A 21,871-nucleotide genomic window follows, 5' to 3' on the forward strand; every position below is an offset into this window, starting at 1 on the left:
ATGGGAGGGATTCAAACTTACAGCAGGCTCTTTTGTGCATAAGACAGAGCGTGGGGGAGTCCGAATCATTTGAGAGAATCGGTTCGTTTCAGTGAACTGGTTCAAAGAAAATGGTTAACTGGTTTGATCAATTAATCATCACTCTGTAGCTCAGACCTAAGGCGAGATCTGCTAAGAGCAGGGAAGAGGACTTTTAGTGGCTTAGGAGTTCCCCTAAGCAGCTGCACAAAATGTATTTTTTACTTTTTTTTCTCAGTTTTCTGTGTTTGTAGGATATTTGTTAACAAGCCTTCATAAATAGACCAGCCAGCAATCACAGAAATTGATAAAAGCTGAGCCGTGTTACCCTCGTTAAGACCACACTGAGTTGTAACGTTGCAATTTCTACAGTCCCTTCAGATAGCCTAGGCCATCTTGTTTTCAATGGGGTCCATATGGGAGTGAAAGTACACAATATGCCAGCTAGGGTATTAATATGAGCAAATAAGACACAAATCATTATTTGAACAGGGTATAATGAGCAGGGTGTAAGTTTTCACATATTTTAGATTCCAATGTTAGGCTATAACCCCTACAGCTTACTATTCATTTTCCAGATATTTTCTTGAATGTGAAATTTGATTTACAATTACAGTCTGCATAAGATTAGACTGTATAATTATGTTTATTGATTTGAGGGTACATCCTTTGCTCATTATCACCATAAGTTCATTTTCATCAAACTTGTAGGATCAACCAATCACGGCTTTTGAAATGATGACTCATACCTAGCAACGGGGTCAACCACATCTGCTCACTAAGATTGGATTTTCCATCCATTCCTTGCTCAGAGTTCACTGAAAATGTTTTGGAATCACTTCTAAGCTAAAACTCCTGGCGTTAGGAGTTAGGAGCTCTCTGAGAGGATTCTCAGAATCTTTAGGGATACAGGGTCAGAATAATATTTTTTCATACTAACGATGTGTTGTGAACATTTAAAATTCAATTTTGTCTTTTTAAATTCTGCTTTTAGACACAATAATAACTTAATCATTCAACTACAACAATAAAAATATTGCATTATTATTATTAGCCTACATTGCAGTTATACGTAATTTTTGTCAGTGTCATAAAATGTCTTAAAAGTAACAATATCTTTGCATATAAATAAATTATTGCATATTGTTAATAGTGTTTTTTTGCATACAATATTGCCAAAGTATAAATATGCACACAAAGCAACAGAAAAAAATATAATGTGCCCATAATATAAACAAATACACTTTTATTTACTTTATAGGCCTACTTCTATTTAACAGTTTTATCAAGCTATCTAGTATTATGATAGTTTGCTGTGTTTAGTAATTAATTACTACCATTTACATCTTCAACAGTGTAATTAGATTACGGTACTAATTCTTTCTAAAGGGTATTGCATAATTTATAACTTTATAAATCCCAATCGACCGGTTGAACAAATACAAGGACACGAAACTGCCATATTAATTCTTTCAAATGAACAACATAAATTATTCTTGAACTGACCAAAGTGTGTAAAGGGAGGTAACATTAAAAACAAAACATACATTTTAACATTAGGTTTTTATGTTAAATCATTTATTGTTTATATATAGAATTGTTGTAGTCTATACAGTATGCAATTACATCAGAAGTAACTAACTCAATTACAGCAAAATTAAGAGTAAATCCCTTACTTTATCTTTTCAAGGCAGAGAGTAATTAAATTACAGTTATGTTGGAAAGTTCATGTTAACTCGAGACAGAATCATTTCAAAGAGTCGGTTCAAATGAACGATTCACGAATCGAACACAGCTAGTGACACACACTCAATACGGCCAAAGGTTACACTCAGAGGCGCTCTCGGGTGGATAACCCACGCCTGGTTCATAAACCTCCGGTTCTGGTTGACATCCCCCTCGTTCGCGTGATATTACGTAAACGACTAGCAGGAGGATCGGTAAAGTTGCTCAAGTGTGCGACCTGGACGTGGTGTCTGATGTAGACTCGGTTCTGAGTTGGTCTCGTACGGTCTTCCCTCCGCTCCACACCGCTGGCCTTGTATCATTTCTCGACAGCCGGGAAAGAGGCGCTGGTCGCGGGTATGGACGCCGTGTGGATGCTGCCTGTGCTGCTGGTGTTCCCGCTTCTTTTATGGACCAGCAGCACGTTCGTTTACTATTTCAAGAAGTGCTTCTATGTGGCGTACATGATGCTGCTGGCCGTTGCCACCATACCGATGTGCATTCTGAAAAGCGGCGGCAGAGACATTGAGAATATGAGGTGAGTTGTGAACAACGCAAGTCACACAATGTTTCCATTCTACACTCGTGCATTGATTCAGGACACTGGGCTCAGGCTGCCATTATATGCGGTTATTGGAAATTACACCGAAAATCTGTCTATCATAATATAGATTCAATTGTATTTTAAGACTGGAACATATTGCTTTGCTATAACTGTTATTGTACACATGCAGTCACCTTTTTTTTTAATCGGTCAACTTGCTTGTTTATTTACCCACGTATGCTTTTTATGACTGAAATGTGAATGCAATGCATTTGTAAAGGAATGCATTGCATCAGTTTTCCCCGGACAGATGTTCGCATGGATCGCGGTAGTGAATGTTTAGCCAGCTCGCTAGGAACACATGTAACATTAGAGAACAGGCCTAAGTATCGTATATTTAACTCTAAATAAGAAAGAATTATGCTTGGTGTGTTTTATTTACACAAGATAATGTAAATGTGCGGTTAGCGAGCGTGCATATTCTACTTGTATGTGTTTAACGCTATCTGGTTTAGCGTCTCGTGCAAGCCAGAGATGGCGACTAAAACGTGTGTTTGTTTTCTGCTGATGAAGTGGAGAGGTGTGAAACGGTTGTGGGTTGCTTTACTAGTTAACATGCTCTAGTTCGTCAGATACACGACTTCCTAGTTGAATTAATGAGGCCATGATGGATTGGTTTCATGGCTCAGCTGGTGCAGAGTTCATCCTGGTCGATGGTGCTAGATTAAACCAACAGTCCCACGTTTCACACAGTGGACAGTTGATCGATGGAATTGCGGATTCCATGCCATCAGTTTAGAATCAATGTTCGCGCCGAAAATAATTTTTGAATGATTTCCGGAACGATCTAGATTAATGTCGCTGCCATGGTAACGCACGTTCTATCTAGAACATCGGATGTCTACACAGAATCTCCCTAGGTCATCCTGTCAAAGACAAGACTTAAACTGAGAAGCAGAAACTAAGACTGTCAGTACATTAAAGTGTTATTAGTTAACCCAAAAAGGAAATTTATCCCATAATTTACTCAACCCCTAAATGTATATGACTTTCTTCTTTCAGACAAACACCATCTGAGGTATATTAAAAATATCTTGGCTCTGTTAAGCTTTATAATGGGAGTGAATGGTACCTGAGATTTTGAAGAGAAATATCCATAATTATTAATGATATAACTTTATAAACTGTAATCACTGGTTTTCGGTATTGTTCCGGGCCGGTGTATGATGTGGGATTTAGGCTTATCGTAAACTTAGGTGTGAGTAGATGCCTGTCATGGTTCCATAAAGCTTGGAGAAGCTAGTGTATTTTTTTAATGTAACTGATTGGCTGAAAGAAGAAAGTCATACAGATACACCTGTGGCTTGAGGGTGAGTAATGGCGCTTTCCCACTGCGTGGTACGGCTCGGCACGGCTCGGTTCTCTTTAGCTTGGTTGTTTTTCCACTGACCAATCAGTAATCTGCAGTGTTTCACGTCACAATTTTAGTACCGGTACGGTATGCTTGGAACCTCAACAGACCAGGTACCATTTAAAGCGAGCCGCAACGTACCGTACCATGCAGTGGAAAAGCGCCAAAGCGTGCTGTACCGAACCAAACCGTACCATACCATGCAGTAGAAAAGCTCCATAAATATCGGATCAGTTTAATTTTTAAGGGGAACTAACCCTTTAAAATTAATTGTGATTGTGTGATTATGTGTGTGTAGTTTTTTTCAATGAAATAGAATAAAGCAAGTACCTAAAAAGGTTTTTTAGTTTAGTGGTTTTCTTAGGGATTAAGTGGCCACCGAAGTAATTTTGAGCTATTTTACTTGATTTAATTGTATTAATAATTATTTCACTATAGCATGTCCACCCTATTTGGGAGCCACTGTTCTAGAATGCAACTGTGGAATGTAAATAGGAATAATGTACTAGTAGTAACTCTCATTTACATCTCATTGAATATTTTGGTTAGTTATTTTTGGCCTCCCATAGACATTATTCACTGCTGCGTCATCTTAGGTTTTTTAACGGGTATGAAAAGCGAAGCTGTTAGGGATAGTCATTACATCTCTTCAGTGGGTTGTACTATTATTTAATGTGCTTTCAGATTGTTCTGCTGACGAAACACTGCAAGAATATATTTCCAAGAGATTTCAGTAGACAAAAAAAATATCAGACAACATGAGCTGTGCAAAATTATAAGTGATCTGAGAGCTTTATACTGCTTTTCAACTTTCCAGAATGCCTTGTCCTGTAGACTTCCATTGTAAGTTACAAACTGGGGTGTGAGTCAAAATGATTTTCTTAACCCAGAACTGAAACTGGAACATTCATTTAAATAGGACATTTTGTCCTTTATTAAAGAATGTTTACAAGTTGGGGGCCTTGACAGAAGTAAGTTTGTAGACTTTTTTTCTGCCCTTACAAATATAGCTAAATTATTGTGTATAATAAATATCAAGATGCTAAATTACAATTGATATGAATGTTTTCAGGAAATTGCATATAAACCTCCATGAGTGTGATCTTTTTAAAAGTAAAAATATTAAATGTCTCTATTAGGAGGCCATAAAATCTGCATGGATGCCAATGATTAAAAATAATAGCAAAAAGCTGTTTTAAATGGAGTATGTCTTGTCACACATGAAGTTTATGTCAACTGCACACATAGTTACGTCACCTTTATTTATATAGTAATATACTTTCAGTAAATACTGAAATACAGTATTCAGTAAATATAAATACATGTGTTTTATTTATACAATAGCAGATTGTTCCAAAGCAGTTTTACAGTGATAAACAGGAAAATCAATATGCAAACAGAATTCAACTCTGCTGTAAAGCAGCTCTATAAAGACAAGAGTGTTGTTGTTCAGCTGAGGTCAATTCAGTCAGTGTTAATTCTCTTCAATAACTGTGTAAAGACTAAAGAGCATCATAAAAAAGACAAATTATTTAAATTCAGCTAAAAAGCAGCTCTGTAGAAAACAGTGATGTCATCATCATGCTCAGTTCAGTTCTCATCCGATAGTGTCGGTGCAGTCAAATCTGTAAAATCGCTGAATATTAAGTGTCCCCAACTAAGCAAGCCAAACTGGCACAGACAGGATCTCTTGTGTGATATGAAAAGCATCCTTGTGTTTGTGGCCTTCACTAATAGTGTGCATGGGATATGAAAATAAGAGACCTGATGTCCGACTGCACATGCACAAAAGTTCCCGTCAGCGCCGTTCCCGATGTTCTGCAGATTTACAATATGTTTGAAAGAGACTATTTCACATGTTTACTAAAAACTATTTCTGCTCTTCTTCATAACAGTCGGTTCATTCACACGCAGGGTACAATGACCCTGACACTGGGTGCCATAGAAAAACAGACATCCGTTTATTGCGGTCATGCAATCATCTTTCCCAAGTGGAAGTTCACTGATATTTTATTCTGCTTTTTTAGTGATTCAAGTGCCATGTGTAGGGTTTGTAGTTCCCAGGTGAAACGGTTCATATGAGCAGGTCTATTCAGGACACTGTTTGAATGTGGGGATGTGACGTTACCCGGTAATTACGCCAGGAGAGGGTGAGCTGTTGTGTCAAGGCTGGTGTTGACTTACCGTACCTAAACTATTGAGTGTTGCCGTGTTGTCATGCGTGCAAACCACTGTACTTACTAGAATCTGATATGTGGAAACTAATTTATGCAAGTTTAAAGGGATAGTTCACTTTGAAATTCAGTTTTGGTTTATTTATGTTTTAGCTTACCTCAAGGGCATCCAAGATGTAGGTGTCTTTGTTTCCACAGTAGTTTAAATTTTGATATTTTTAGTGAAGTGATTTGGTCATGGCAATTACAGGTTTAACTGGATGACTTAACACCCTTTCTCTCTCTCACTCTTTATCAGTGTGATTGGAAAGAGTGATTGAGCCACATGTGGAGATGATGCAAGGATTCTGAACTTATTGGGTGAAAGGGGAGAGCTGATGAGGCTAATAAAGAGAGAGAGTCAGTAGAGCAGTTTCCCAACCACTGTGATAGGTGTTCAGGTGTGCCGTGGAGAAGTGTTCAGGTGTGTCCGGAAAAATATAAATTAAAATAAATGCTACAAATAAGAATATATTGTCGCTGTGAGGCAGAAACTTTGTATCTCATATTCCGCCATTTTTTATTTATTTTTAGAATTAGGGCTGTGAAACGATTAATCGCTTCCAAAATAAAAGTTTGTGTTTACATAATATATATATATATATATATATATATTTATACAAAATTAATATTATACATAAATATAAATATTTTATATATTAACACATTTTTCTTAAATATATACATGCATATGTGTGTATTTATATATACAAAATAATTATACACTCTACACACACATATATTATGTAAACACAAACTTTTATTTTGGATGCGATTAATCGTTTCACAGCTCTATTTAGAATCAATGCTACTGGTCATCCTTTTCCTCTGTATGTGGGTTTTACAACCAATGAAAAGTATTAAAATGAGCTTGTGAATAAACGAAGTAGGCTAACTCCATTGGATCCTCAAACTGTCAGTCAAACCACATAACTCCACCCACATCTGTCATGATTGAAGTGCTGCACGCAGGTTGGAGATAGAACGCTTCTTGTTTGCAATGCAAAGGGAAACAGAACTGATGTTTGAAAATGAAACAGTGTTTTATTTACTTAAGAAACTGTTTTTTTTGTTTTGTTTTGTTTTTTTAAGAATGGAGAAGTCTGGTATTTGCTTGCATAGCGGTTCAACTTTTATATCATGATATTTTGTCCAAAGTATTCCACAAGAAAAACTGACTGCCCACATATCAACAATAAACATTATAACCTGTCCTGTAGTTGATGAAAACCTAATGTGATGCATACTGCCTCAAATAATGATGGACGAAACCCATATATCCGTCATTCGCTGGTCAAAAACCTCATAACTCTGTTTGTTCTTGATTTAATATTATAATAACAAGTGCAAGTGTCTGGCCATATATAAAGCGACAAAACCAACTTTGTCAACACAGTGTTTAAATATTAAATAATACAAGGTTTTCCGCCCCCTTCAACGACAATACAAAAATATGTTGTTTGTTATATCAACACCAGGAACACCATCTAGAGACAATCAGTTTATTCTTTACATGTGCTTACAGTAAATGAGGATTGGAGATTAAAAACTTCAAAATGGACACACAAAAATGATGTTCCAAGTTTTATCAAGTCATTAGGAACAATTTTTATTTTAATGCACTTATTATTTCCCCCTATAGTGAGTGGTTAAACACTGCGACCAGATCGTTTTATTACTTTTTATTGAATTTATTTTAGTAATTTTGTCGTGTTTTTATCACTTTAATTAGTTTTAGTTATTTTAGTAGAGTAGTTAAACTAAATGAAAATGATAAATGTTGCAGCTATTTGATATGTTTAAAGGGTTTTTATATTTTAGCTAACATATATTTTATTTCAAACAAGATGATTTTTATGGTTTTAGTTAACTGTAATAACCCTGGCCAGTGTGTTATTCAGAATGTCCCCTTTAATGTTTTACAATAGAAATGAAGTAATACAGGTTTGAAATAACATGAGGGTAAATGAAGACAAAATAAGCCTCTCAAAAAGACTAGTAACCTACTATCGGAGTTGTGTGTTCTTGATAAGCTATAATGAAGTTTAACATCTATGATAACAGCAGCTTGGCAGGCAGGGTTTAAAATCGTGTTCCTTTGTGCTTGTGTACTAGGGTAACATGTCAGAGCACAGGTTGACATTTATGATAACAGAGTGCATTTAAGATGTGTGTAGTAACAAATAAAATATGTGTGCCATAATAGAGTGTGGGGTTGATCATGTGAGTGCAGGGATGATGTATTTTTGTAGACCAAAACCTAGAAACAAGTAAGCATTTTAGCACTTCCTGTTCTATCGTCTTAAAGTCAGTGTGTTTTGTTCAAATACACCCTGTAATCGGTGATACAGCTTCCAGTGATCTGCCCCAAAAATCCTGATCGTAGCACTCCTAGTTTTTGGAATGGGTTTTTGGTTAAATGCTTGAAATAAAGTCTGTGGCGTAAGTTCGAACGCTATTGGGAAAAAATAACATTGCGATATTTAGTTTTTCTGTGATATATATTGTGGTAGTGGTATGGAAACAGTTTCAGCACTTTTCAATTTGAATAGTGCTAGCTTCCCTGTCTTTGTTTTGAAACCTTCACTTTTATATCCATTTTCATCTTTCTTTACGATGGTCACAAATAACTGTCACAAGCCCCTAGCGGTTAGAGATACTTCACCTATGGAAAGATGAATGTGAATGTAAAATGGGTCATTTATGTAGAAGAAATGTGAATTTGGAGCTTTCTAGACTGAGAAAAGCCAGAAAAGGTTTTTTGGCTTATGTGGATGAAAGACAACAACTCCCAGAATGCACTTGCTTCGCTGCCCTAAGAGGCCACGCCTACTGGTAACAGAGCACAGTAGTTAAACAACAAGTCTAGGCTACTAGTAACTCTCTGTGATGAGTCTGCCCGAAAATGTGTTTCGAGAATGCCCAAAATGTCCGGGTTTCAGCTTTTGAGTTTTACAGTCGCCATTCATTACGTTTACTGTGGCAAGAAGGACGAGGCTCGGGCTGCGGGAGAACGGACATGTCTGGGAAAAAGAGGACGGTCGGTAACCCCTAAAGTTACTACTCCGTTAAATCCACAGAACAAGAGCCTGCTAGCTTAGCTTCCAAAAAAAGATGTGTAAATTCTGTGATTAAGATCTCACCCTCTATGGGCGGGTTGAATACATGGGGGACAGCCCCTACTACTGACTGTCGTCTTTAGCCTATGGCCAAAAAAATCCAAAACAGGATTTTTTCCATGCAAAAAATACGTAAATCTCTCGTCTCAGGGGGATATGACTATGAGGGTGGAAAGCATGGTAATTTGAAAATAATACAGGTTTTCTACTAATACAAAGCTTAATGCTAAATCCTGAAGTATCCTTTTAATATCCCACTGTGACACAAAAATAAAGTGTAGTAAGTAGTTCTCCAAGTGCAACCATTTGACGTCATCGACGCAGCATGCACTGCGCACCTAAAATGGTGCCCCACATTGTCCAAAATATGTATAAAACGAATGTTAAAATAACGTTAATCTTTCATGGGTTTTCTACTAAATAAGTAGAAACATCATTACGTTAAGTAAGAGACAGCATTTACGTTATATTAAGCCATACAAGTCTTAATACCCGGTATTTCCTTTAATTGCATTCGTTTTTTCTTTCTTCGTTTAGGGGTAAAACAAAATCCGAAATGCGTGACCAGGGATACACTTGTTACTGAACATCTGACACCAACCACACTGCTTGAGAGCGAAGTTTAGATGAATATGTAAATATGTGCCAATACCATATCTATATGGCATGATGTTACTAGCATGATAGTACCATAGTACAGTACTTTCCTTTTTGTTAGAGTACATTCTTGTTGTTTGTGTAAGAATGCATAATGCACAGTGGTGGTACGGTGAAAGTATTAGATGCAAATGCATTTTGATAAAAAAATTATTGTAATGATGATTGATTATCATATTCAAATACTATGCTATTTACATGGTACGCTACTATTCAAAACTGATTGGCATCAGTAAGATCTTTTAAGAAATGAATACGTTTATTCAGCAAGGATGGATTAAATTGATAAAAAGTGAATGTTTATAATGTTTATTACAAAAAAAAATCGATTTCAAGCTAATACTGTTAGGGTGGAAATTCAGCTTTGTCTTCATATGAATAAATAACATTTTAACATGTATATTAAAATAGATATTAAATATTTCACAATTATCCTGTTTTTTTATCAAATAAATGCAACCTGAGTGAGCAGAACAGACTCAAAAACTTTTAAAATATGTTTAAATTGAAGAAATGTAATTCTTTTTTCTTCTTGTTCTTTATACAGTCACATTTATACAGTTCCTATGACAGAAATTTTCAATATATATATATATATTTTAAATTCTGTGTAATGATGAGGTAGATTGTTTAGCTAAATGAATTAAAATCAACTTACGGTAAAAATAGCCGTCCAGATTCATTGCAGAACAGGTTCGGATTCTACAAACGCACATGCAGTGACTGCTAAGAGCGAGATCTGTGTGCAGGGAGCTGTTGTTTACAATTCACAACATGTCAAATCTCAAACCCTCGGGGTAATTCTCAACATTACTATTGAGGAAACGTGTAATGGGCACAAAGATTCATGTCAAAGCATTGCTGAAACTAATGCTTGTGTAAACTCAGGAAATTGCATTATTGAACCAGAGCTAAATAAAATCAAATGTACAGTAAAGGTTTATGATCATGCATCGCTTTACTATTGCTCATACATGGTACTTATTACTTGGTGGAGTGTTGTGTTAATGTGTTTGAACACGATTCATTGTATCTTCTTTCAGGATCCTGAAATGTTTGAATGAATGAGTTTTGTTGACTCTCTTCAGCTGCGGTGTTGCATAACCACAGATGTCTTTTGCCCACATTTGCTCCACTTATTCACATTACAGATATGAAGCTCGTATGTGTTCAAAGGTCTCACAGATACTGTATCTGTGATCTCTCAACAGCACTATATACGTCTAATAACTACCCAGTAAATAATACTATTTAGAATTTAGAAATTACATCGATATTTATTTTATTTTTTTATTTTTTCTTGATTTCTTTAAAGGGATAGTTCACCCAAAAATGAAAATTCTGTCAGTATTTACTCACCCTCATGTTGTTCCAACCCCGTAAGACCTTCGTTCATCTTTGGAACACAAATTAAGATATTTTTGATTAAATCTGAGAGCTGGATCACGCATGCATACTAGTCCATAGGCTTCTTGAGGAATTGAAACTTGCCGGCCTCAAAGTTATTAAAGACATCGTTAAAATAGTCCAAGTGACTACAGTGGCTCAATCTTCAACTTAAGCGACGAGAATACTTTTTGTGCGAGAAAACAAACAAAAATAACGACTTTATTTCAACTATTCATTTATTTCCCTCTCTGGCTCGAGTCAGGTTACTAGTTTAATAGCGTAAGCTTCTGTTATTGTACGTCACACGCATCACACACATGACCAGCGTCGGCCAATAGTGAGCCTACGTGTGACGTAGCTTTACGCAATCACACTACGTTAACTGACTAGAGGCTCATAGAGAAGGAAGTGAATAATTGGAATAAAGTCGTTATTTTTGTTTGTTTTTGCGCACAAATAGTGTTCTCGTCGTTTGATAAAGTTAAGATTGAGCCACTGAAGTCACTCGGACTTTTTTAACGATGTCTTTAATAACTTTTCGAGGCCGGCAAGTTTCAATTCCTCAAAAAGCCTATGGACTAGTATGGAGGAGTGATCCAGCTCTCAGAATTCATCAAAAATATCTTAATTTGTGTTCCGAAGATGAACGAAGGTCTTACGGGGTTTGAACAACATGAGGGTGAGTAAATACTGACAGAATTTAGATTTTTGGGTGAACTAACCCTTTAATTTTTGATGGGCTTTTCTCTTTTATTTGTATTTTTTTTTAAATATTACTATTTAGGTTTAATTTACTGTTTTACTTTACATTTGTATTGATGTGCAGTTAGTCATTTTAGTTCTTCAATGTCAACTCAACATAATTTCAGTTAGTTGCCAAGGTGACACTTAATTTTCATTTAAAGTTTTTCATCTTATATTTTATTTAAATGAACAAAACAGTTTTAGTTGAAGTTAACTATAAGAACCTTGTCTTTTACATACATACAAGTGCATTGTTACATGTTAGCTTGGATAATTATTGCACTGATAAACAAAATCTTTTTCACTTTTGTTTGTCTACAGATATTATGACAGATATGATTAGTGTTGCAGTTTTCTTGATGCTTGTATTTGATGCTAGTGGTTCAAAAAACGTACGGACATGATTAATATGTCAAAATGTGCGTTTTTGATGGGCTGTTACGATTAAAATCGGGAAAACAATATTTCTTTACACACCCCTACTAAAACGTTTGTTTTGTGTGTGGTGAATGATAAAACGGTGGGGAAATTCCTTGCATTGAAAGAGATATAGAAGCCATATTTGTAAAAAAATGTATTGATTGACTGCTATCAGTTGTGCTCTGGATTGTAATGTCTGTTTACTTCCTGCAGGGTAATCCGGTTCATGGTTCGTCATGTGAAGTATTTCCTGGGTCTGCGCTATCAGGTCAGCGGTTGGGAGCATCTACAGACAGAAGGACCCTACGTCATCATCTCCAACCACCAATCATCACTCGACGTGCTAGGTGAATTAGCTTCTTTCTACATGCACACCCAGAGGTCACATGATCGTGCTTGTGTAACCAGTCTTTCTGTTCTGGTTCTCTCCTCATCTCCGCAGGCATGATGGAGATACTGCCGGACCGCTGCACGATGGTAGCTAAGAAGGAGCTGGTGTGGGCCGGGACGGTGGGCATGATTTGCTGGCTGGGTGGAATCGTCTTCATCAACCGGCAAAAGACCAGAGACGCCAAGAACGTCATGAGTGAAGCTGCTAAAACCATGATAGCCGACCAGGTCTGTCTATACTAAGTCTCCCTGACAATTCAGTCAACTCAAAGCATGTTTATTGATGATATTTGCATTTACATGTTGTCATTATCATTTGACCTACCAGAATCAGTTGCGTCGCTTAATATCCATATTGAATAAAAATAAAAATCCATATTGAGAAAATGAATAGGAAAAATACTTCTGTTGATTTCTGAATGCCGAACATTCTAACATCAGCAATGACGTCACTGTAATAGTTTGCATACTAAATTGTGGTTTAGTACTTTGTTGCATATATTTATCCATCTATATTGCTAGTCATTTTCAGTGGGTGCTGCAAAGAATCTAATTTTGTGTTTCAAACTTTCTGTAGATCCGATTGTGGGTGTTTCCAGAAGGCACACGGAATCAGAACGGTGGGCTTCTTCCGTTTAAAAAGGGAGCGTTTCATCTGGCCATTCAAGCACAGGTGAGAGTTACTCAAAATCAAGTTTTTAATGTTGTTTATATGTCTGTTTGGTGTTTTAAAATATACTTTTAAGACAAACCATGTGTAAATTCTCCAGTCAACAACACCATTGCTGAGTATTTTCTCCTTAAACACTGCAGTGAACCAAAAGACAGTCTCATAAACTCGGTTTGAAAGGTCCCTGTTTCCTGCAGTTACAAACATGTAACCAATCCCGTCAATGTGAGGGGTGGGGCTTTTCTCCACCGATCGATGATGTTCAAAGTGTTTCTAAGGATGCTGATTTTTAGAAGGGATCGGTCTAACTCTGAGATGGTGAACAGGAGCATGCTTTGTGCAACACACTATTAGACGTTTGATAACATGGGCAAGGCAAAGGCTAATCAAATGAATTTTTGTTATGTGTTAGTCTGGGTTTCCCCATGCTGCCTTTGCGCATCGCTATTTTATTCATGCTGAAAGGCGGTATGGATACCATGGTCCAGATTTTCGCCTCATTTAGGGAACCAATCACTGAACGGGAAGGGAGCAGCAAGACGATGACGACATCTATGATGCACCGAAGCAGTTTGTTTATTTTAATGGGAGATTTTAATGAGCTGTTACATCAATTATTTGAGTGCATGCTATTTAAGAAGCTGAAACGGTTGAATAGACAATTAAACGTATGATACCTGGGTTGTGGTTTTCCTGGTGGAGCTGTCACGTGGACTCGGTGGGTTTGGGCAGGTCTTTTTCAAAGCCCTCTGGGTTTTTGATGGTTTAACTAGGCTCGTGTTGCCTTTTGGCTGTTGCTGTCTGTGATTCGGAACTCTTCTTCCCATTGCCTGAATGTAGGCAAGTCTTTTTCTAGCCTGGAAATTCGGTTTGAGCAACGCTGGCAGGATCTTTGCGATTTCCCCTGACTCCGGTGCGACTGTCACCCCTAATAATGCTAACCTCTCGGATAAACTTGGTGTTTTTTTTTTAATAAAAACATGTCCGTGGAGTACCTTCGACCCTCATGTTTATCTTGCACAAACGGCAATAGTCGCTGAACGTCATTGTTTACACAAAAATATCTGACCCATCATCTTCTTCCTTGGAATTCACTTCCTTGGAAGAGGAATTCACTTTTCCTCTTCTTCTGAATAAGTTTCTGGTTCAAACGTATATGGCTGAATTAAACCAGTATTTCCACTTGCCACTGTTTAACTTTTATCACAGTGGATCAGGTATTCTGAGCTGGCGTGAGTGTGTGGAGGCGGGGCTAATTGGCATATTCATTTTTCCAGGTATACTAAATGAGGCAATGGTGTAGAGTAGTTGTTTTCACTGGAAAATACTTTTTAAATATGTAATTTTACCTGACGTGTAGTTGCAAAGTACAAAGATTAAGTAATTCACCTGCCACAACCTGAACCCGCTTGAGCTCAAAGGGCCCTCATAAACACATGACACCTGTGTCACCGCATGGGTTAGAGGTCGTAAGGGAGACTGACTTTACCCTTGTAGTGTTGTGTGTTATCTTCACCAACAGAGGGAGCCGTTGTTTTTTACATTCGCTCCTGTTCTAGTGCAGCCATAATGCTGTTGATCTGCACAAACTCATTTCCAAAGCCACATGAAACATTCCTTCATTTCTTCCTTTGTTGAGGCTTGTGAAAAAAGTTGAAGCCTATTGGATTATATTTGTATTGGACGCATGGCGGTTTGGTCACTTTATGGCTTTATTTTGAATGGGGAATGTAGTGTGTGTGTCTGTGTGTGTTCTGTATATTAAGTAATAATTAAGATTTTTAATGTTTTTGGAAAATGTCTCTTACTTGCTAGTTAGCTATGTAGCGCTAAACAGAGGCATCTTATTTGTTAACAATGAATCTGTTATTTGTACAGGTTTTTTTTTTTTTTAATTCCCAGTGAGATACTACTTTATTGACCCCATGAAATGGTGGGCAAAAAATGAAAAGTTTTCTTCCCATTTGTTTTTTTTCTTTCGAAACAGGAAGTTAGGCTAGTCATTTTAACAAAACTTTTGACTTTTTTTGTTTGTAGCTCAACTACAATCTAGAGAGCCTTTGATTGAACCACATTTTTGTTACATGCCTCTAAACACAAGATATGTTCAATATTTTTGGTTATTTTCTCTGAAGCGAAAAACTACATGTTAAATGTACTGTATTTCTGCTAACATGCTATTTTGTCCATTTGTAGGAGTGAACTAGCATGTATATTAGGCTCAATGCTAACAAAGCCTTAAGGCTAATAATAAAACTACATTTGTATGGTTGGTCACAATTAAATATTTTGGATAATTGCTGTAATGTTGAGACAAACCTATCAATAGCGGAATATTTGAGACTGACTTTGAGCTGGAAAGGGTTTTTGTCCGCACTTTCCCCTCAGAGCTGTTGTTGGTGTGAAGAGGTTTTCGAGTGAGCAGGTGGAATGAATTAGAAACGTGAAATTATTCTAAACGCTACAAGTTCATGTGAGGTAACATTAGTTGTGCAAGTAAAAGAATATTTTAGAAAGTGTGTATGTCTATGTGGCTGTGAGTCTGTAGTTGTATTTAATAGTAATTTTACTTTAGTCACTACATGTGTGTGTACATTTGTGTGATGATGCATACTGATATCAAAATGGCAGGCTGACATAATCAAAACCAGATGAGTGTGTGAGTCAAGGCAGGCAGACATCACTTAATCTAGACCAGAGTAATGGAGCCCTGATGGTTCTCATTAGTTAAGGCAAAATATGTGAACAATCTATGCTTTTCTTCTCTTTATCTGTGTTTAGCATCTTGGCATTATGCAGCGACGCCAGGTGTGACCTGACGGAGTTGTATACCTGGTCTAGACATTGAGATGTTTAGTAGAAATGGTTTAATCTGGGGTTTCATCAAAATATTGACATAAATGTGAAATGCATGCAAAATATTAATAACCTTTTAAAAATGCTATTAAATGTTTCATTTATCATTTTATTGTTATTTGACAACATTTTTATACATGGAGTAAAACATTTATTTGCCAATGTGTCGTCTTTTATATTTATTTAGATTTTTTTTTATCAATTAGTTGTTTCATTTTATTTTATTATATGTATATATTTGTAAAATATAAAAATATATGCTAAATATTTTAACCTCTCAAAAATTTATTTATAATTTTTACATTTAGCTTATTGTAAGCATGTATCTTAACATTTCTATGCATTTTTCTTTCATATATATATATATATAATATTTAAGTAAAACATTTGAAAATAACATTTTAAATATTTATTTGTAATTTAATTTGTTTTTTAATATATTTTTTCAATATAATTTTGTAGTTCATTATTTTATCAGACACCCGTTTACACACACTGTCCAGCTGTGTTGTCATGAGAACTGACCACTCCCCTGAGTCTATTATCAGTCTGGGAGGATAGTTGAGTCTGTGTCTGATCATATTTTTGTGTGTGAGAGCATTTCTAATCCCTGCTGATTTACTGCCTACTGCACATCGACCAACCATCTCTCTCTCTCTCTCTCTCTCTCTCTCTCTCTCTCTCTCTCTCTCTCTCTCTCTCTCTCTCTCTCTCTCTCTCTCTCTCTCTCTCTCTCTCTCTCTCTCTCTCTCTCTCTCTCTCTCTCTCTCTCTCTCAGGCTCCCATCATACCCATCGTGTTCTCGTCCTACAGTAACTTCTACCTACGAAAACAAAAAGAGTTCAAATCAGGTAATCCACATAACAAATGTATGTTACAGAGAAACAGCGTTTCTGCATAGTATGGAAAAGTATGTGATCTAAGTCATTTCCAGTTCTGCATAAGTATTTAAAATGATTTGTGTTTCCAGACTATTGCCCCTATTCTGATTTATAAACTCTAAAAATGAAAATTTCTAAAAACAAATGTATTGTACAGGCAGAATGTTTTTCGTGGCATGAGCAGGCACACAAAAGTTTAGTGTTTTTTTTTTTTTTTTTTTTTTTAACATGACTGGATGAATTCAAGATGCATGGGTTCATTAAACATGTTTACTCTGGCATATCTTGCAATCATTTTGAATATAATATTTTCTGAATTAATGTAATCAGTGCTAATATTATTTTAAAACTTATGAGTAATTTAACGTGTTATTAAATGTTTTTATAAATGTTTTATTCAATGGTTTGCAGTCATTGAAAATGTAAATATTATATTATTATTTTTAAAATACTATTTTATAACTTGAATGAATTTACAATATTAAATTTGAAATAAATGAAGTGAATCATGTATTTTAGCATTGTGATATTCTGCCAGTTATCTGGAACAATATTCCACCAATTATTTGGCAATGTAATAGAATACATTTTCTGAATGTAACATATCCATTAGCAGTTGGATTTTAAAACCATTTATCAGATGATAAATATAGTCTAAAAATTTGAGTTAAAGTATGGAATTTTGAAATGAAAAAACCCTGGAAACAGTAAGCTCTTTTTGTAAATGAAAGAAATAGTTCACTAAAAAATAATTGACTCCTCTTCCTGTCGTTCTAAACATGTATGCTCATGACAAAGCATAAAAATAGTGGTCCATATGACTGGGTGCACTTTATTCCACTTCTTCTGAAAGATTATATATCAATTGTAGTTATTATTATTCAGTGAATTATTATTTTAAGAACTAGTCCTTGAAATGCGTTGTGGGACGTGTTTATGAGTGATGATGATGATGCCGATTATGGCTGACATTTAGAAATGACTTAATTTAGGGTTTCAGCAAATTATTTCTAAAATATTTATTTAAATATGTGAAATGTAGAAATATATACCAACTATTTGTAACCTTTCAAAATGCTTTTTTAGCCATTGCTTATATGGCCTTTATTTGGATTAGTAGTTGATTATTTCAAATTATTTTTTTTAATAAAAAAATAATTATTATTATATTATAAATAAAAATTATAATACACATACAAAGAAATATATGTGTGTGTGTATACATATGAAGAGTTCAGATGCAAAAGCCTCTAAATGCCATTTGAAATTTTCTTCTAAAATGATCATTTTTATCAAGCTTGTATATTTAAGTTCAGTAATTTCACTTAAATGGCAATGAAGATTACCTATTAATTGTCAATTAAGTGAAATTACTGAACTTAAATATACAAGCTTGATAAAAATGACCATTCTAGAAGAAAATTTCAAATGGCATTTAGAGGCTTTTGCATCTGAACTCTTCATATATTAAAGTGTAAACATTAAAGTATTAAAAGGTTACGATTACTTTGCATATATTTCACATATTTAAATATTTAGCTGAAACTCCAAATTAAGCAATTTCTACATTTTAAAACATAAATTAAAACATTTTGGCAATTAATGAACATTTCCACATTGTTTCTAACAGGAACCATCACTCTGAAAATCCTTCCAAAGATCGAGACAAAGGGACTGACGGCAGATGATGTCACGGCTCTCTCCGACCAATCATTCGGCGTCATGCATTCGGCCTTCCTGGAGATTTCCAGCCAAGCCCCCCAGTGCAACGGGCCGTCCAGCCACTGAGCGCTGCCATCGCGCCCTATCTTTCGCTCCGACAACAAGGATGGCTCAAGACTACGTCGTTGCCGTGGTGACGGTAACCGCGACAACCAGGCGTATCCTCTCCGACGGCCCCGTGAAGCAGGAACACATGTCCATTCAAACTAAAACACACAAGCATTCACGTTGACTACATACAGATGTCATTTTAGCCAAGTTTCGATATCCCGTTGGACTCCAGGGGGCGCTAAGCAGCGGAACAGTGTTTTTTTTTTTTTTTTCACCTGGCCTGGTGCGACGCTTTGTCCCATGTCCCTTTCGACGTTGGACTGCTTTTGTCTGCGACGTGTTGAGTTTCGGAGTGATGCTCTGAGAACGTCGTGGATGTGCGTTCGACATGCATGCCTTTTTGACTTTCAATGTTCTCTTCCTTTCACTGATCTACAAGGACTCGATTCATTGGTTCGTGTAGGTCGCTTTTTCTCAAGGTACTCTGTTTGCATTATGGGAAATCTGTGACAAATATCTGTTCGTTGTTTTTTTTTTGTTGTTTTTTTTTCGTATTCATTATTAGTTGCCAGAGTATTTTTGAAGGGTGAGCGCTCAAAGATGCCCTTTATTGTTTTAGATAATTGCTGACCAAAAAGTGAATTGGGAAATGTCCAATACACTCCAGAGTAAAGCTTTTTGTGTCGTCACAACCAAGGATTTGGAAAAATGCCAAGAGATAGATCCCCGCTTTCAAGGTTAGTTCATAACGAAGCTTTATCAAGTGCGGCTTCTTCCTGTGCCATGTGTCCAAAGTGTCTCAGCCGGTGGCTGCGTAAAGCTAGAATATTGTGAGAAACACTATTGATTATTGATCTGTGATCAGGATGTTTGATTAGCGTTTAGGGATAGAAATATGTTCCGGTTGACTTTGCTCGTTTCTTTTGTTTTTGTTTATTTTCAGGCTACAAAATATCAGATTTCATTCATACAGATGTATTTAACATTGTTCAGTCCTATTGTTTAATGTAGAAACCATTTACAAGTGAACTGTTATAATAACTGATCGAATAAGTATTATCTAACACATTATATAGACTGGCACAAAGGAGCCAACTTAACTAAAATGTGTTTAAGAGTCATTATTATTCAGACTTTTGATGGATCCGAATTTATTTGACATATGTTAGCAGATGGTAGCATCAAAACCTGGATTGTTCTTCCAACACCTCTTATAATATAATCCCAAGAAATGATTATAATGTAAATCACAGAGGTTTGTAACATTTTAAGTGGATATTGACGTATAGAAAAATGATACCGCTAAATTGCACTCATTCTTAGATCAGATATTAAATTTTAACTTAAACTTTAAGTTTTTACCAAGGAAAAGTCCATATGAAAATATATTTGGAAAAAAGTTCACAATTTAATCTCAAAATGACCAATTATTTAACATCTATTTATTAAACCAGACTGTATCACCAGCTTATGGCAGGATTATAATATAAATATTTGTAATTATTTCAAAGACATTTCTAATCGCGCTGCATTTTTGAATCTTATATTTAATGCTTGATGTTGCGGTTCTTATTGTTTAAGAATGTATAACATCGTTGATATAATATGTACTATGTTATTTAAAAGGACTGAACTGTACGCATTACATTATAATGGCTCACTGAGCTCAAAGATATTTTCAGAACTTGATTTGAACGGATGTTTGAGTTTGTTATTGCAAAATGTCCAAATAAAACCCAGTGATTATTATAATTATTACTACTAGTTGTACGAATCTAAATACTGATGCAATTATTGAACCCTTTTATGTTGTGTATTAGGTCACAGATTTTATAAGGCCTTTTCCTTTTGTTTTCGGTGTAATTTTCGCCCTGATGACTGAAAACCGCGCTGCGTACACAAATCAATGTACGAAAGTGTGTACAAGGTGTTGTGTGATTTTCACCAAAGCTATTAAGGATGTATAACAGGGGAAGCTTGTAAAAGCTCTGATTCTAAGATCCGTTAGACGAACCTGTCAGACATTTCACGGGCAGCCTTGTGTATGTGTGTGTATGTATGAATGTGTGGTCCATTGTGTGTGCTGAATGTGTTTGAATGGTGAGCAGACACACAAATGAGCTATAGCCCATTGTAAAATCTGTAAAGTCATATAAGACGATGATTATATATAAAAATTGTTGATTGTGGTAGAATCTGGATGCGAACTGTGTTAAGAACATCTAGGACAAAGAGTTAATAAAATCTGTTTTTCCAATATAAATTAGGGTTTGTTCTTGATGTCATCTGTCTGTGCATCTTTTTATTTGTTTTCTTTATCGTTCACACACACAGGTTTCAATGTTTTATGGGGACTTTACATAGACATGGTTTTTATATTGTACAATATATATTTTATATATAGAAAATCCTTTTCCAACTGAGGATGTTCCAAAATGCACGTAAAGTATGAAGCTAAAATGGTCTCAAAATTACTGCTTATGCGAAATGTGATTCAAAAAAGTGTAAACTAATTCACGTAAACATGTAAATTGTATTGTGCATGTGAAAACAACAGTTAATGTACTTAGAAAATATGATTTACAAATGCTAAATTCATATTTAAAAAAAAATTATATTTTTTTTCGTATATATATATATATACACACGCATGCGCACATATATTGTGGCGAGCAGGACGAGGCCAAGAGCCGTGAGAGAACGGCGCGAGGGAGGTGGTGTGATTGATAATGAGCGACATGTGCGTTAGTAGCAGTCTCGTCTCTCACAGAGGAGAGGAAGCATAAAGGATAAGCGACGACAGTGAAGAATGAGAGAGGACCAGGCCTGCATTTATGTTTTATTTTATTATGTAACAGCAGTCGTCCTCGGGGGCTGCTGTCTTTTACTTTCATTTTGTATGTGTTCGTTTTATTATTAAACTCTGAATTTTCGCCCGGTTCCCGCCTCCTTCTTCCCACAATGACCTGAACTTTGAACTTTGAATGAACTTTGCTACATATATAACCTAATTGTGTTTTTGAAATACTGTTTGCATATTTTGTACAATTTTGTCATTCAT

The 21,871-nt window shown here is 35.8% G+C and overlaps 1 protein-coding gene across 1 annotated transcript; it reads left to right on the forward strand.

The window, feature by feature from the left end:
- The first annotated feature begins 1,819 nt into the window (after positions 1-1,819).
- agpat2 (1-acylglycerol-3-phosphate O-acyltransferase 2 (lysophosphatidic acid acyltransferase, beta)) lies at positions 1,820-21,073 on the forward strand. Its single transcript, XM_039681903.2, has 6 exons — positions 1,820-2,281; positions 12,454-12,587; positions 12,683-12,858; positions 13,208-13,303; positions 16,935-17,007; positions 18,668-21,073. The coding sequence occupies exons 1-6, from the start codon at positions 2,103-2,105 to the stop codon at positions 18,823-18,825; spliced, it is 816 nt and encodes a 271-aa protein (XP_039537837.2). The 5' UTR covers positions 1,820-2,102; the 3' UTR covers positions 18,826-21,073.
- The last annotated feature ends 798 nt before the right edge of the window (positions 21,074-21,871 follow it).

The sequence above is a fragment of the Pimephales promelas genome, chromosome 19 (genome assembly GCF_988280905.1).
Source record: "Pimephales promelas chromosome 19, fPimPro1.hap1.1, whole genome shotgun sequence".
NCBI classification, from domain to species: domain Eukaryota; kingdom Metazoa; phylum Chordata; class Actinopteri; order Cypriniformes; family Leuciscidae; genus Pimephales; species Pimephales promelas.